Raw genomic sequence first — 17,755 nt, forward strand, 5'->3', positions numbered from 1 at the left:
GCTGTGCTTTCTGCCGTACCAACGGCTCCAAGCTTCAAGGCTTTCTTCCCACAGCGCTGCTAACTTCCCTCTGTTTCCCTCCAAAGACAAAGAGGGAAAGGAGCTATGGGGGAAGGGGATAAAGAGCAGCATGCAGGAAAAAACCCCAAATTTAACCTAGAATAGCAACAAAGAGCCCTGCTTTGATAAACCCCTGACAAGCCAAAGGAGGTTGCTAGGAGTGCAATTTCTCCACAATACTTCATCCTAGCAACAGAAAGTACGTGTTTCAAGGTCACACATGTGCAGCTTCCAGACTGCAACTGCAGCTGCGCAGAGGTAAGCACCTCCCTTCCTATAAATTTAGAAATGCTATCAAAACAAGTCTGAGAAGGGATGACCTAAAGCAGAAATTCATCAACCTTGTCTCAGAAGTGGGCAGGAGTTCCCAGCCTCACGGCACCCACAGAAGAGTGGGATGGGAGTGACACCGAGCAGAGATAGCAGATCTCTTCCCCTGAGCCTCCGAGCACTCAGAAGAGTCAGTGCTAGTAGTGAGCTAATCCTGGACTGAGGTGTGTCGAGACGCATACCAGCTTGAAATATTTTCACTTCCTGGATTGTCACTGCTGTGATATGAGATCACAGCTGTTTAGGCAATTTTCCTGGAGTCTGTTGACTTACAGCACAATCCTACCACCAGCATCCTATGTTTCAAGTTCCAGGAGAGATAGTATTACGGATATTTGTGTAAAGTAATTAGAAGTGTAGTAACCAAGCAGCACATACTACTGAATAAACATTCCTGTCAAACCAGTACTTCTAATCAAAAGTGCTGAAATATGCATGCTATGACAGCCTTGAACACACACATTTCATACTGCAGAACCCACAGATTTCTGCAATACCCTTCACTACAGTACATATTAATACCAGTAGTTAAAGTCCACTTGAATAGTTCTATTCCTTGTATATTCATGTCTCTTTTCCAACAGGAAAAAATCAATTACTTTTTGAAGGCAATGAGAAATGCTCCAGCAGATTTGTGAAAGAGAGTATCTCTTAAATATAAACATAAACCTGCCAAGAGAAATTGAAGAAATCCACAAACTCTCTCTCCCCCCCTCATCAATGCACTGACCCTTGCAAAGCGGATTTCTGCATTATCTGTGTTAGTATTAGAAACACACAGGTTTAAAATTCTGTTCTTCACTATGCTCTTACTTCCTCATGTTCCTCACATTACATCTTCTGTTTCAAAGTGACAACATACAAGTTATATTGCTATTTCCATATCAAATCACAAGAAGTAATTTGTAAAGACAGAAGAGGTGGATTTCCCTTTTCTTTTGCTCCTGCAGGGGAAGAAAGAACAAGTCACTGCAGAGCCTGAAGCCTCAGTTTCTGCAGTCCCCTCCAGCTGGAGCCCAGATACTCAGACACAGCCCCCAGCGATGAAAGACTGATGCCACTACAGATGTGGGGGATGGACAGGAAGGGAAGAGTGACAGACCGCTCTCCTCCAGGTAGACAAATACTCATGGGAAACTGAATTACAACATAGGATGAATAGATTTTGGTTTTTCACAGCCAAAGAAAGAATTCAGCATTGCCTCAACTAACTGTTCAAAAGCTGTTCTTTTGCAATCCCTAGCAGACAGTACCATTAAAGAGCCCTGCGCACATCTCACGAATGGCAAAGACTTGGAGGGCAACTTGCACGATGCTGCCCTGCCCATCTGGGTACTGGCTCCGTGCGCTAAAACTGCGCAATATCAGCATTAAGCTATCATCAAGACAGCTGGGAACCATCAGCCTAAACAACAATTGCTGTCAATAAATACTCAAAAATAAGGATGTTTCAGCTATCTTTTAAAGAAGGAGGTCAAAGACATGATTAGAGAAAAAAAAATAGCAGCTCAGGAAGTAACTAGCAAGTAGCTATACCCATTATTCCATTATTTTTCAGCACAGGGTGGAAAATAAAGCAAACACCTTTCTGGTTTGCCTGGTAGAGTTTTGCTGATATTCTTTGTAGCCTAAGAAAAATCCCAAGCGCATGTCCATTAGAAGTATGAAATCTAAGGTTTTCTATTTTTTCCTCCAGTTCTTTAAGTTTTCATTAAATTTTTACAATAACTAGTCCCTGCTACAAAGTAATTTTCCCTCTAGAAATCTGAGGCCTTTTTAATTACATAAGTAAACAAAAAGGCTATTTCTCTGTTTAAAGGGTAGGAAAATTAGTTTTTTGAAGCAATCTACCCATCACAGGGATGCTGACAAAAAATGAGACCTTAGCAGGGATAGTAGGTGCTGATGTGCCTTAACTAATCTGGTACAAGTCAAATCTGGTTCAACTGAAAGGAGAGCGAGCTCTAACGTGTTCATTTTCTTTCATTTAAGCATTTTTAACTCAAGCTTTGAGACACAAAGCAACTTGACAATGGTCTCCCACGATGCACAAGCTCAAGTAAAAAGCAAGCTAAATTTCAGCTGAACAAAGCGCCATGCTAGAGAAGACTTCTTAAGGAGAGGAAGATAAATCTAAGATTTCTATTCATGTGCTTCAGAGTGCTACAAGCAGAATCCTGTTACTATAGACATATAAGGATGCCCCAGTATGAGCCTACACAATATAGTCCTTCCCCCTCCCCTGTAACATATAATTCTGGCTGCAACCTGGAAGCATTTCTTAACTTTACTAATGAATATTGACATAACTTTGTTGCATGGAATGTAACTTTGAAAGCTTAATCTTCAGGCTAACTCTAGAGCAATAGCCTTCAGCCTTCTTGATCTTCAAATCCCAAGCTTTCCATGGGAGATGCAAATTTCTATATGGAAAATTCAGAACCATTGTAAATTGGTTGCTTTTCTTAGCTGTTTTTCCATAGACTTAGAAATAGTTCAAATCCCCTACAAACTTTCAGGAATGGATCAAGGTCTAATTGGTTTGGCTATTTCCTGGACCACAAGTTGGGAAGTTCTCCTAAGCTTTCCCTCATCTCGGGACAACTACCAACACTACAGAGCCATAGCTGGCAGGTATTGACTCAGGTCTGCCTTCTTTTTCAGACTCTGCAGTGGCAGGAAAGGCCAGAGGTTGCCTTGTCCATGTGTTCACGTTCAAAAATAAATAAAAAAACAAGTCAACCACATAACCTCCATGCATGGTAGCTCTATCAACACACCCAACTCACACCAGGATTTTTGTGAACAAGCTTCCTGTTTCCAGCTGCACTACCTGTATACCTTGCTGACTTTCTTGTAAACAAGGTCCCAACCTGACTTACACAAGGAAAATGAATATATGCTAAGAAAGTCATTCCTGTACCATAGTACAAGGAAGAGCTAAAAAGCGTCATGTTTGGGGGACCAAAATTAGACTTGTTAAATTACAATGGATGCTTGTATTTGTTCAGTCCAGATGTGCTTCTAAAATGACTTTATAGTTTTGATGGGGTTCCCTTTTTTTTCAATTAATATTTCAGAAGGGCGTATGGAATTACATAAATAAATTCCAGGATTTTCAGTTTGACAGAAAAAGGACAGCAATGCTGACTGTAAGTGTTCGCCTTTTTAAATTCTAGAGAGGATACTCATTTTCCACTTCTGCTACCAAAATGAGAAGTTATTCTGTATATTTTATTCTCTTTTCCTATTATACTGCAAACTATAGTGTTTAACAAGCAAAGGATTTATATTTCCAGTAATTAAATGCACTTTATTTACATGACAAAGACAAAAGAAAAGAAAACAAAACCCTTGAAAATATATAGGTAATAAGGCTTTCCCTTAAATGCTTTGCTTTACCTCACTGCTTGGCTCTCCATGCAATGTGAAAGGGTTTGGATATCCAACCTAGACAGCTAGATGGATTTCCTGCTCTTTCAAGGCATTACTAAACCCAGCTTGTGCTCCAGGCTAGTCAGTGACAAGATGCAATAAGTAAATAAATAAAATAAAAATACCCACCGCTGCTCATGGTAACAGCTGTTAGTCCCTTGCCTATCACCAGCTTGTTTGGGATTCACAAATGAGCAGTGTTACATTAACTGCAACATGATGCTATATATGAAGTCATTCCTTTCAATCTATCTGCATAGCTGCCACCTCTCATCAGGTGAAACACACCATGATTTTACCAAATCCATGCCCTAAAGGCTACCAAACAGGGCTTGAGATGCAACAACCAAATAATTTTTATGAACCAAAAGCACTGATTTATAAATATCGTAGATCCAGCCATTGTTGCTTATCTAACCAAATTCATGGGCACAACAACAAGGTTTTAAAGCAGTGGTTGCGCCTGTTCCACTATCTAGCAATACACTGCTAATACTTTCTGTGTCTGACAGTTACAGGGACTCTCTGCTACTGGTACGTGCATATTGCCCCTACGTCTACTTTTTAAAGAATTCACATTTCAATAGCAGAGTCTCCCTGCTACTGAACTCTCACTCTTGAAACAGATGTGAGCAAGGAAGTGTGTAGAATTGTTTCCTATTGGCCTAAATAAAATGCTTTTTGTTCTTTGAAAGACCAAGTAATAGCTGCTGCTAGTCATCTAGAGCTTTGAGTGGGTGTGTTTGCTTCTCTTCTTTAGGGACTGCCTTAGAGAATATCCCCCCAAATACCTCAGAATGGCTTCTCAAATTCTAGACTCAGCTTGCACTAGTGTGAGCTACGAACACCCAGCCATTAAAACAGAAAACAAAGTACCTAGGTAAAATAAAGAAATAAAAAGACTTACAAGCACACCTTTGCCCTGTCCACTATGTTTTTAGACTTTTTCCCTTAATTTCAGGATAGTAAGTGAATGGTTTCTGGGCTGCACAAACTGTACATCAGCTCACTAGCAAAAGTATCTTCCTGTCAACAGAGCTGCTTGCTGCGCTCCTCAGCAGCATCCCCGACTCCTGCACACTTGGGTCAGGTATGGTTATCTTGCTTCCTCCCAGTGGGTTGAACCCAACAGCCAGGATAAAACACAATGTCTATGGTTCAGCCATGCAAAGGCATAGGACAAGTTAACACATTAAATGGTTTATGCCATCAGTGAAATTCAGTCCACAGGTACCTGGAACTTCCCTTCATCAGTGTCCTTCTAAGATAAAAATAAACTTTATGAATGCAAATCAGTAATATAATTTCCACACTAAATTAGCACCTCTCCATATCTAATCTCAACTCTTATGTCCAAACACTGACCTGCTTAAGAAAGCACTCTCAAAACCATATGCCTTTACATTTCCAAGCTGCCATTGCCATGCCTCACTCACTGTTGGTTCCAGTAGACACCAGGGTACAGAAAGCCACCATGGATTTGCCAGCAGCAAGCTCCAATACATTGTATTTAATACAGTGGAGCCCAGGAGACTTTTCTACTGGTGAAGTCTGTAATGAGTGACACCGTTGCTGGAGCTCAAAGATTCAGAACGGTGTTCTCTGCAACACTTATTAACGTCTTTGGGGGACTTGTAGAAAACCAGCTTAAGGGAGGGTGATGGTTCGTATTTCCTATGTTCATCCAGCATTAATGTACACAGTTTGTAAGACCAAAACTGCAAATTGCAGCTAATAGCTAAAACCAGCTACCAACTGGAAGGATGATAGACCAGCACCCATAAGGCTTATTTACGACTGTGGAACTCTTAAAAGCTCCAGTCTCCTTGCTGTCCCCATGCCGTAACTGGAATTGATCATCAAGTTGATACACGTTAAAATACAAACTGACCTTTTCTAAGAAAAAATACAACTCATACAAAGGCAGGCAACTAATGGCCTGTCAAAACTTTTTAAAGCTCCACAGAAAATCTGATCTCCAATTGCCTGCAACTGAAATTATGCCATTAAAATCCCAAGCAATAGTTCCCAGAAAACTGCCAAGTGCTACATAACAGACTATACAATGTAAACAAGGTCACAAGACTGTAAAATGACTGCAATTCTTAAGATACTGAGAAAAAATAAAAAACATACGAGTCATCAAAAAGAGAACACTATGCAATTACCTTCTCCCACTTCCCCAAAGTCTCCTGTATTTCCACAGAACCTTAAGCACAGAAACTAGCTATGCACGTGGTTGTTTTAGCATTTGTTGTGAGACTTCAGTTGCAATAGAGCCTGCCATTACACTGGCACATCACTGATTCACAGAAAAATGATTCATCCAGTTCACTGAGGAATTCATCCAGGCTCTCAGGGACCTTCCTGGCCCAGAACTAGTTCCACATTTTTGTCCTCCACAGGAACAGATGACATAAGGGCCTGTTGTTTACTCTAGAGAGTACCTTAGAAAAACTGAAAGTGTGACTAACATCTTCAGGAAAGAGATCTATAGGTCCAATTCACACAGTCACAACAAACACCATTCATATCCTTCCTCATTGCGTATTTACTTGTCATTTGTGATACAGCCAAATTTAGGTGGTAAAAACACAGTATCTCTAGATGGCAAAATTCCATTCTATGTATAGGAAAAAAGGTATTACCCCTATATTCAACAGAGATGCAGGCCAATTTTTTTTAATGTAATATATAGCTATAAATAACATACAAGTCATGTTCTGGTAGACCCTATTTGTGCCATATTTGCAATTAGTAAGAGTCCAATTTGACAGGAACCAGGCACAGGAAGGATTTAAGCACAGCATAGCAGTATTTCTACAAAGATAGCTTACCTATTAGTAACAAAACAGACTTCAGTCCAGAAATAAATCTACATAGAGGGAGTTAAGCTTAACACATTAACCTATGTAAAGATAGACAGAAATATTAATTACTAAGTATAAGACTTTTCTCCTACTATCAGTGTTCATTTTCCACCCATTGTTTACAGTTCCTTCAAAATTTAGGCAATTAACCGTAATGAAACTGTGAGACTGTCCCTACAAAAAGCTGCCAACTCCCATTAAGTTTAAAAGAATTGCAATACATAGTACTATTATTAAAAACTTAAATGCAAGTTTCAGTCTTTTCCAACATCCCTGCAGGTACTAGTACCAAGATTTGAGTAGAATTTTGAGAAATTATGTTAAAAATGCTCCTTATTTTCCAGTCTCATCTCCTTCCCTCTAGGATTTAACACAGTGCTGTAAGGATTTGCAAAAGCCTAAGAAGGAGGACCCAGGCAACTAACAACAGGCCAGTCAGCCTCACCTCCATCCCTGGAAAGGTGATGGAACAGCTCATTCTGGAAGTCATATCTGGACATATGGAGGAAAAGAAGGTGATCAGGAGTAGCCAGCATGGATTCACCAAGGGGAAATCCTGCTTAACCAATCTGAGAGCCTTCTCTGATGGAGTGACTGGCCGGGTAGATGAGGGCAGAGCAGTGGACGTCGTGTACCTTGACTCCAGCACGGCTTTTGACCCTGTCTCCCATAACATTCTCCCAGGGAAGCTCAGGAAGTGTGGGTTAGATGAGAGGACAGTGAGGTGGATTGAGAACTGGCTGAAAGGCAGAGCTCAGAGGGTCGTCATCAGAGGCGAGAAGTCTAGTTGGAGGCCTGTGGCTAGTGGAGTCTCCCAGGGCTCAGTACTGGGCCCCATCCTGTTCAACCTCTTCATCAATGGCCTGGATGAGGGGACAGAGTGCCTCCTCAGCAAGTTTGCTGATGACACCAAGCTGGGAGGAGCGGCTGACACACCAGAGGGCTGTGCGGCCATTCAGAGAGACCTGGACAGGCTGGAGAGCTGGGCAGAGAGGAACCTCATGAGGTTCAACAAGGGCAAGTGCAGGGTCCTGCACCTAGGGAGAAATAACCCTAGGCACCAGAACAAGCTGGGGGCTGACCTGCTGCAGAGCAGCTCTGCAGAGAAGGACCTGGCAGTGCCTGGTGGATGACAAGTTGACCATGAGCCAGCAATGTGCCCTTGTGGCCAAGAAGGCCAATGGTATCCTGGGGTGCATTGAGAAGACTGTTGCCAGCAGGTGAAGGGAGGTGATCCTGCCCCTCTACTCAGCCCTGTGAGGCCTCATCTCCAGTACTGTGTCCAGTTCTGGACTCCCCAGGACAAGAGAGACATGGAGCTACTGCAGAGAGTCCGGTATAGGGCTACAAAAATGATCAGAGGGCTGGAGCATCTGCCCTAGGAGGAGCGACTGCGAGAGCTGGGCCTCTTCAGCCTGGGGAAGAGAAGACTGAGGGGGGATCTTATCAATGTGTACAGGTGCCTAAAGGGAGGGAGTCAAGGGGGTGGGGACAAACTCTTTTCAGTTCTCCCGTGTGACAGGACAAGAGGCAATGGGCAGAAATTGAAGCACAGGCAGTTCCACCTGACCGTGAGGGGGAATTTCTTCCCTGTGAGAGTGACGGAGCCCTGGCACAGGTTGCCCAGGGAGGTGGTGGAGTCTCCTTCTGTGGAGATCTTCAAGGCCCACCTGGATACAACCCTGTCTACCGTGCTGTAGGTGACCCTGCTGAGCAGGGAGGCTGGAATAGATGAACTCCAGAGGTCCCTTCCAACCTTACCAATTCTATGATTCTATGATTCTAACTACAGACTTGCAGCTAGTTTTCGTGAAGTCGTAGCTTTACTTACTGTAGCTTTCAATCATAAATTTTAACAGCTCATAAACTTTATCTAAATACAGTTCAGTTAAATATGTTTTGGCATCATCTGTGATAGTTAAAGACAACTTAAAGTGTTGTAGACTGCCGAGTGACTTCCATGTTTTTCCTTTTCCACTGATCATATTCTGTCTAAATCAACTTAACCTGAGCTATAATTAAGGCAGTGACCACTATCTTTGTGGGAGAAAGGAAGAACGTCCTGTTGTATCCTTCTCAAATACTCATTGCGTCTCCTCCCCCTTAAAGAGGGAATTTCTGGGAAACAAACATGTGCTTTGTATCCTGAACAGTGTATTATACCATATGTACCACATATGGTGTATATATACATCATATATTTTTGAGAATCATAAAAATGCTACTGAAATCTCCAGTTATGACATACAAAGCATATAACAAAAAGTGTACATCTTCAGTCAGCAGTCTTCATTCACTCCTAAAATATACAGTCTTGGATATATTATTTGTGGGCTGTTTTTCCCCTTTAAATTCAATTAAATTAGTACTTTCAAAAAAACGCAGAGGAACTTCTCATTAGCAGAAAAGCTGTCAGGCTTATGAGCTTGCAGGTAAAACTCAGAACAGGAAATATCTGGTCTGCTTTTAATTTATTATGCTGGTAACACACAACAAGTTCTCTACATCAAGAATTCCAAAGTTGCAGTTTTCTAAATATAATTATGAATGAGCAAAATATGATGCTGTATTTTTTTCTTTCATTGAACAAGTCATTTTCTTAAGATCAGAAACATAAGTTACTGTTTATGGGGTAAGGAAGCAGTAAGAAACAGTAAGAGGTGGTAAGGAATCCACTTCTGGAAATTAATTCTGTCTAGAAACTGCCAGACAGCCTGAATTAGCTTTTTACTGAATAACTTGCATTTCTCTGCCCTCTTCCCCTTCAGATACTATAATTCAGGGGGGAAAAAAAGAATTCACCCAATATGCACATCCCTGCTCCTCTCAAAGCCCCACTGGCACGCTCTGGGCAAGGGGCTGCTGGGGCAAGTCATAGCCCTGGGGGGAGACAGCTCCCAGCCAAAAGGGAGCTGGAGTCAGCTCTGCAGTCCCACAGCCGCAGCTTCACAAAGTGAGGAAGTATATCCTGCACTGCAAATGGAAAGGTGAAAGAGGGATACCAGAGCCCCTCAGTTTCCACATACATTCACACCTACAAGTCCTTCTCAGTGCTTGGCATTGGCACATGCTGCCCTGGTGCCTCCTGCCCAGACAGCAAGGGCATCCACTATGCTGCAGCTTGTCTCACAGGAGGACCTGAAGCAAACAGTGGCAAGGACACCAAGCTAAACTCAGAAGACCTCCATGCTACTCTTACTCTGCTATATGGGATATAAACAGCAGCAATAGCTCCAGAGGGGCTGAGATTACACTGAGGACTCTGAGGTCCAATACTGCCCATTTTTCCCCTACCATTTCTCTTCCTTGTTTCTAAACCTTAGATGTGACAATTGTTAGTCTCCAGGCAATTGTTTGAGTTGTCTTACAAAAAGGAAGGACTGCAGGCACTTATGGCACCCATCAACTCCATTTCACCATGGCTCCAGAAATCACTGCTCTTGAAGCATTTCTAGACCCTTTGCGGCATAACCTATTAACATAAACCAGCACCAGTTTCTGCTTGATTCGAAATATTGGACTGTAAACTGCTGCAAGCAATTCCTGCACCCTCACAGTTCAAGCAGGAGACAGACCCTGTAATCTTGTCAGTCACCCCAGCGTAAGCTGTTCATATCATCAGGCCAGAACCTACAGAAAACCCCCCAAACTCAGCCATCAGCCTTTGTGGCTCCCTTCGCTTCAGAATCAGCTACAGCTCTCAAAGGTCTAGCTTCAAATTGCTGCAGTCCCATGCATGGACAAGAGAAAAGTGTCAAGCATTCACTGCAGTGATGCTCTGCCCTGATGAGGAATTCTAAGAAAAGGAAGACATATGATTTATATAATTATGCATTTATGTTACTTCACTTCTCTAAACAGATTTAGCACAGAAAGGAAGAGACATTTTCAATATGCACTGCTTAGAAAAGCAACAGTATGTTTTAAAATGATCTGTTCTCCTCCCCAAAGCTGTGGGCTGCTAGCTAACAGATTCAGTTTGACAACAGCACGAAATATCCATTTCCACTGCAAATGCTCCAGGAGATACCTCCCTTCAAAAATAAGTAAAAATCAGTGGCCTGAGCATTTTCCAGAGTCTAAATATATTTTTTATATATAAAGATACATATTGATTTATATTTAAATAGTGTGAGTGTGCATGCATTATACACACACACACACTCATTTTCATTGTGACCTGACAAATTATAAAGTAACACAACTAAAATTTGCTCTAGGTAGCAAGGAAATCATTAAAATCTGGAAAGTAGGTTTTATGGTCTGTTGAAAGAGCAAATGAGCATATAGCATTTTCATAAAAAATATACATGGAACAGGAGGTTATATTACTACTACTTTGCGCAACAGTGAGAGCCAAACTCATGGAAGCATGCCTCTGAACTGCGTGGTGTCTTGGGTTAACAGATTCACAACAAAGACAGAAGAGAGGTACCGAAACACCATTTTCAGTATGTAAGAAATTGTTTTCAGTTTTAGGATGCTGGTTTAAGTTCTGCGCACTCCAAGTTGCTCCTCTACTATTTTTATATGGTGGCAGAAGCCTGTATTTTAGAGACAGTCTTTGTTCTACTTTTGAACAAAGCTCTAAGCTGAAGCTGGTAGATATTGAAATATCAGGTTATCTGTACATTTTAAACTACTTGGTTCCTGCTGGCATGTACTGCAGTTCTCGTTATGGAAATATCTGCATATGTATTTCACTACTGGCACTAACCTTCGCGATGGCTGCTTGCTGCAGCTTAAGTGCTTTTAAAGCACCCCCGTCAAACTGCTTCATCTCCTAGAATCCTTCTTGCAGAAATGGTGTCTTTTAACTAAGCAGGAAATAAAACTTGCATTTTTGAAAATTGGCCATTCACTCTCCTACACGCTTACCTTTTCTGAGAAAAGCTCATTTTTTGTGAGCAATTCAGTTTCATATTTCAGCTGAGGTTCCTCTAGTACCTTCACCCTGTACACAATTCTTAACCAAGCATGTAACATCAGGGCAGATCCACAAAGAGCAAAAGTTGCAGTCAGATGGGCTTGGCATGTACCCAAAGGAGGCGAGACAAAGCAATTTGGAGCTACAGGTTTGTTACATGCAGATGAGTTTAAACACAAAGCAAGTATCATGAAGCCACAAAGTTAAATACAAACAAAAGATCCCAAACAACTGTTTAATATATGCAAAAGACTTAAAATCCAAAGTAATCCTCTTTTTCATGAGACCAGAAAATAACTTATTCTACCAAAACTAAAAAAATTAATCCGTAGAAGGGCCACAAGGAGCTACATCACGCTAAAACCTACAGTGAAATACATGATGCAAGACAAAAAAAAGGTGTTAGCGAGTACTCCATATATGTTTTTTTTTTTTGCCAGCAATTAATTACATCAACATGTATTAGGTTTGCACACATCACTTTAGCAAATGTTACCATTCATAAACTAGGTGGTAAAGAGTCATTTGGCTTAACACTTATTTGTCAGCATGAACAAATAAGCATTCAGCACTATCCTTCTCCTACCTCAGTAAGTGATAGTCCTCTGGGTTTACCCATGCTTAATTGATCTGAAGTAGAACGTAATTTACTTTTTCCTGAACAAGCCAGTCGCATGTGATGAGTCAATTCAATAGTTTAACGTTTCCTAATGCAAGGGTGCAAAGCGAAGTTCCAACACTCAAACCTCTCACACCTTTTTCTCAGTCCCATTTACTTCGATGCAATATAAAATGGGAATCACTACAGTTTTTACTCAAACATTTTTGTTTAGTTTCACTGAAGGACTGAACTACATTCAGTTATTTAATTACACTATCACTATAAAATCACAACTTTTTCTGAAATGACCTTATCTAACAACACTCTAGATTGTAAACTTCTACATGGTACAAACATTTCTTATTTTTGCATTTATTTTTCTATTATTGAAAAAGTTATGAATATTTAAATACAAATTAAATACTTAAATTACAAGAAGGTAAGCATGACCATTTTCAACCACACCTGTATACCACCATAAACAGAAAACATGAGGACACACTTACAGAATTGCAGACTGAGGCTCAGAAAGGCTAATAAGGCTGCCAAAGCCAGCAAGAACAGAAAACGGTTTCGGAAAAGCATTATTATTCGTTCTGCTTTGTCTTCATGGTTTCATCTCTGTATATGAATGGTTCCTGTGAACAACAAAACATAGGCAAATATATTCAGCTGCAGAAGCATCAAAATAAATTCAAATACCATTTTGACAGCATAAAGTTACTTCTTAAAGGCAAGCACCTAAGGTGATTCAAGCAGTATCAAGTAGTTGTCTCGACAGCAGTTACAACATTTGCTATATTTCCACAACACAGGAACCTTTCAAGTAAATGAAGAATTTGCCGTTTCCCACAAAAATAAACTTTTTCTGCTAATGCAAGGTTAAGGTTCATCTCACAGCATTATAAACATTTCTTTAACAAAAATCTCACGTCAATGCAAAACAACTCGTAACAAGATCATCATCATCTAAGGGCTTTCAAGATCAATTTGGTAAATTGCTCTGAAGAAAGAATATAATCCAATCTGTGCTGAAAAAGTTATTTCCTCTTCCCCATTAAATGTAAGTTTAAAAGTAGTTTCTCTAAAAAGCAGCCCTTTAACTAATACAAACTTCCTTAAATTTAAGCTATTTAAGGAAAAAGATTTTTAAAAAAAGATTACCAGTACCACTATACAGAGAATGGAACAATGTTTATCAAATAAGAATAACACCTAGAATAATTTTGCGTAGAAGTACTTTTAAACAACTGTTTGGACAAAGCCCTGAACAACATATTTCAAATCAACAGATATTTATAGAAACTTCAAAATTCAAATAAGCTGTTGCAAGAGTTAAAAAATGTATCTCTCTTGAAAATACCTGAATAAGTATCACTGCTAGCAAAAACGTCTCCCTTCCTCCTTGCAAAACGACACCACTAAAGCACACAGAATTTGACGTGCATTGTTTTAACAGATGTCCATTTTATGATGGAAAATGATTGCATAGAAGGACTATTGGGGTTTCATTGTTTCCCCTTCCTCCTTTTTTTTTTTTTTAAGACAGTCAGTTGCTCTTATATGCAAAAGAGGTCTTTTTCTAGCACTGCCAGAAAATTTCTTTCAAGACCAACTCATTTCCTGTAATATTCTGTGATTCCCAGATCCTTTGAACTAGCTTCTGTTTACAACAGTACATCCAAATAATGTTGATAGAAGAGAATTTTTCCCATCAGTGTTTCTTCTTGCTCTAACACTTACTTGCTCATGGAAAGAGACCACTCTTGCTTCTTTCCTGCTTTTGAGAATAAACAAGCTTATATATACATACAGTTAAGGAATACCTGTTTACCAAAATCCTTTTGGGTTCAAAAAACTAATGACCTTACCAAGATCTTAGTATCAATCTCTGATAACCCAACAAGAGTCAGAATTGCAGAATTTAAAAAAATCATTTTCAAATTCTAATGAAAAAAATTCTCCAAAAAAGTATTATGAATCATTGGATTTCTTACTGCATCTACTGTGGTTAGTCTTAAGAGTTGTTTTATCTGTGACCTGGCCACTTCCGAGCGTGATTTCCTGAGTTTCAAGCAATGGGGCTCTCAGAGCATAAACAGTGATCATCCAGCAATGCAATCAACGGGGACTTCCAGCACATGAAGTTAAGAATGCATGTGCATTTTCCAGGACCAAGGTCTGCCTGTCTCATTTTACTTGCAGAACCATCTTTACAGCCTTTGGAAATTTTGAAACTATGGAAAGAGCTAGAGGTTCTGCAAAGCAAGAAACCAGACCTGTTACAGCATTTTTCCAAAGTGCCCATAGCACCATAGATAGCATGAGCAAGCAGTAATAAAGAGACAGAATGAAGGATTTCAACTTAACGGTCTCAATTACTCAAAATCAAAGCTCCTTCTGGAATATCTTAATGAAAGGCATGTCAACTTCACCCCTGAAACCCGAACTAAGCTGCAAAGGGAAGAAGGTACAAGGATTAGTGAACACAAAACACTAGGAGAATGTGAAGCAGTTAAGTCAAACAGATGGAGTAACAGAAGGGAAACCAAAGGAAAAACAAAATTAGACTCAGTAGGGAGGGAATAGGTAAAATATATTAAAACTCTCAGGAATAAAAGTTGCTGTGGGCAGTCTACATTCATTAATGGTGCTGCTGCATAAATAAAGGTTGCCACATAAGAGAAAAGGTAACAGAGAATCAGAAGGTAACACACACCTCAAATTATCACAATAGTTTAGAGAAAATGTTTAATCAGGTTTAAATCTTAATTGTAAAATCAGATGTTTTGAAAAGTTTAGGTGCAAATACTTCAGGAATTATGAACAAGCTGGAAAGGTTTTTCCTTTAGATACACTTTAGCCCCTTAATAAACTAAAGTTGCTGTGTCACGACTGATTAAGAGTAGCAAGGGTTCCTGTTGAGCAACTGGTAACAGGAGCCTGCCAAAGCAGTCTGCCGGGCTAGCAAACACCCTGGCACCCGGTGAGCTCACGGAGGGCTGGAAACCAGCACGGCTGCTCCTCGGGGCCGGCACTGCGGGGCGCCCCGGGGAAAGCAGCACTCGGCCAGCCAGCTCTAAGGGGATGAGATACCATAGGCACTGCCAGCACTCAGTGAAGTGAGCACCTGGGAGCATATCCTCAGTGGGGAGCTTAAAGAACAACAACAAACCAATGACCTCACCTTCCCATAAAACCCCTTTGCCTACATACACTGACAGGAGGAACACGTTTGGGGTATTCAAAAAATACTACTACATAAGAGGCTGCAGTGTTGCAGAGTATCTGCTCCTAATATGACATTCAGAGAGTACTGATCTTTATCTAATTTGCAGACAGGCCAGGGCACAGGTCATGTCCCAGCTTCACCATCTCCACGTGTAAGCTCTTAGCATACCCAAAGGTCAGTTTGACACTGACAACGCTGCCTCACCAACCTCCCGCTCTGGGTTCGGGGGTCTTTTCCTCACAATTAACTAAGTTGTTACTAACTCCAAAGATCAGTAAGGACTGTTGTGCTGCAAACCAGTCACAAGTCAACATTTGAGTGCTAGTGCTCTGCCAGCAGCTTCAGAAGCAAATCTGTCACTGCTTTCCTAGCACAGCACTGATAAGGGCTCTTTGGCTCAGGCCAGAACATGACACTGGATAAAGACCTGTAAGACCAGAAACTTATTTAGACAACATTAATTCTAAGAGTGACACACATAAGCGGCCTAGATATTCTGAAGGATAATTGTTATTAAAACATCCTATATCTAAATGCAGATAATTTAAAGGCTATTTCTTGAGCCACCTTTGGTAGTATACCTACCTAACCAATTTGTTTTTTTCTTTTAAATGTTATCATAGAAGATTCAACTCATCACAACAAGTCAGAATGACTCATAGCATTTAATGTACCCTCAGCTCTTACCTAATCACGCAAGATGAAACCAACACAAACTAATGTAAGCTGCTAGACATCTGCATGCTTACACAGGGGTAAAAACAGTCTTAACAAGAAAAGGCCAAACCAGAGAGTCAGGAGACTCTCCCCATGCCTCTGCCAGGCTCTTGCAACAATTCGGTCAAGCCACATTCTTGCTTTCAGGCTATTTGACTGGAAAAGTTAGTGCTAGAAATGCCTAGAAATGCTGTAAAAGCAGTGCATCTAAACTACACACACACACACACAATGCTGAAAGCCTAGAGCAAGCATGGGGCTCCCCACTGCACAGCAATCCTAACTGTTCAGAAGGAGCTGGCATTGCTATAGCTATTGCTCCACATGCAACTCCCCACTCACCTGTGGGCAAAATGTAAAGAAACCATTCTAGTTTTGTAGGGCTGATATTAGCTAAACAATTCCTTTTAATTTTTTTTTTTTTAAATCAAGCCCTGAAAATGACATGAATGTTTTCAAGTTTCTTGTAGAGTTAGACATGACAGTAAACCATCACTGCCAAACTTCAATGCCAACTGACTGATATGAGGGCCTCTAAATTAGCTTTATCTATCTAGAATACAAACCCACTATCCAGCATGAAGCGTAAGCACATTACACTGAATCACCATGACAGCTTAAATGAATTTACTTGATTAAAATAGCATGTCTCCATAAATAATCAATATTACTCTTCAAAGTCTGCTTCAATAAAATTACTGCATTTATCTGACATGGTACATCAAAATGACACAGACTGCTGAAATACAAGCAAGCAAAAATGGTCACAATTAAGTGTCAGAGAAATGATGACTTTCCCCAGAAAAAAAGGGGGCACCAAGTCTGTACTTGACTAAGGGTGAAAGACATATACAGGTCTATTTCGTAGCAAGTTCTAAAAGCCTATGACAGAGGGCAAAAAGCCTATACACAATATGTGAAGGGTTATCTGGAATAATGTTCATAGACAAAGTCATAGAACACAGGGACCCAATTAATAGCCTGATGTCTCTACACTGTAGATGACAAATCCATCAGCTTGAAAGTTTTTAATCAGATCTGCTTTTAGATGCATCTTTTATCTTTCTTCTACACGAGAGATTATTTCTCCACAAAAGCCCTGTTTTGAAGGCATCTAAAATGAAGGTGACAGCTCCCAATACGATTATAAGAAAGACTTCTTGCTTTTACTTTCATGTTAACCAGCGATACTCCATCAATTCATTTAGCAGTTGACTACCAGGCAGTATTTTTTTTTTTCCCCCCCATCTACTAATATCCACAAGTCCGGCATCCAGACAGTCTTGGACAGCTCAGGAACTCCATACTCTTAAACTGGAAATTACCAAAAACAACAATGTCAGCAAGTGGAGCAAGCTAACATTTTCTTTGGTGTTTCAAGTAAGGATTTCAAGGGGTTTTTTTTGCCCTACAGGGCAATATTCCTGCAGGAATGAGAAATAATGTCTGGCTTCTTGCAGCTATGACCAAATTCACCACTGCTACAAAAACCTAAGGTGAGTATTAGGAAAGAAACACAAACACTCAGAAGAACTGATTGTGAGGCCAGCACAACCTGCTTAGTTACTCATACCTGTAATTGA

General features: G+C 40.5%; 1 protein-coding gene across 5 annotated transcripts in view; it reads right to left on the minus strand.

Moving 5' to 3' along the window:
* Window positions 1-17,755, minus strand: part of PXYLP1 (2-phosphoxylose phosphatase 1) — a 72,091-nt gene that overhangs the window by 24,433 nt on the left and 29,903 nt on the right. For 3 of the 5 annotated variants that reach the window (XM_062582609.1, XM_062582607.1, XM_062582608.1), the window contains exon 2: window positions 12,730-12,861. In XM_062582609.1, coding sequence (XP_062438593.1) covers window positions 12,730-12,808 — 79 coding nt within the window. In that variant the 5' untranslated portion in view covers window positions 12,809-12,861. Of the gene's footprint in view, window positions 1-12,729; window positions 12,862-17,755 lie in introns of those variants that run through there. The other 2 variants (XM_062582612.1, XM_062582611.1) reach the window with 2 other exon arrangements.

This window comes from Rhea pennata, chromosome 9, assembly GCF_028389875.1.
Source record: "Rhea pennata isolate bPtePen1 chromosome 9, bPtePen1.pri, whole genome shotgun sequence".
Lineage (NCBI taxonomy): Eukaryota > Metazoa > Chordata > Aves > Rheiformes > Rheidae > Rhea > Rhea pennata.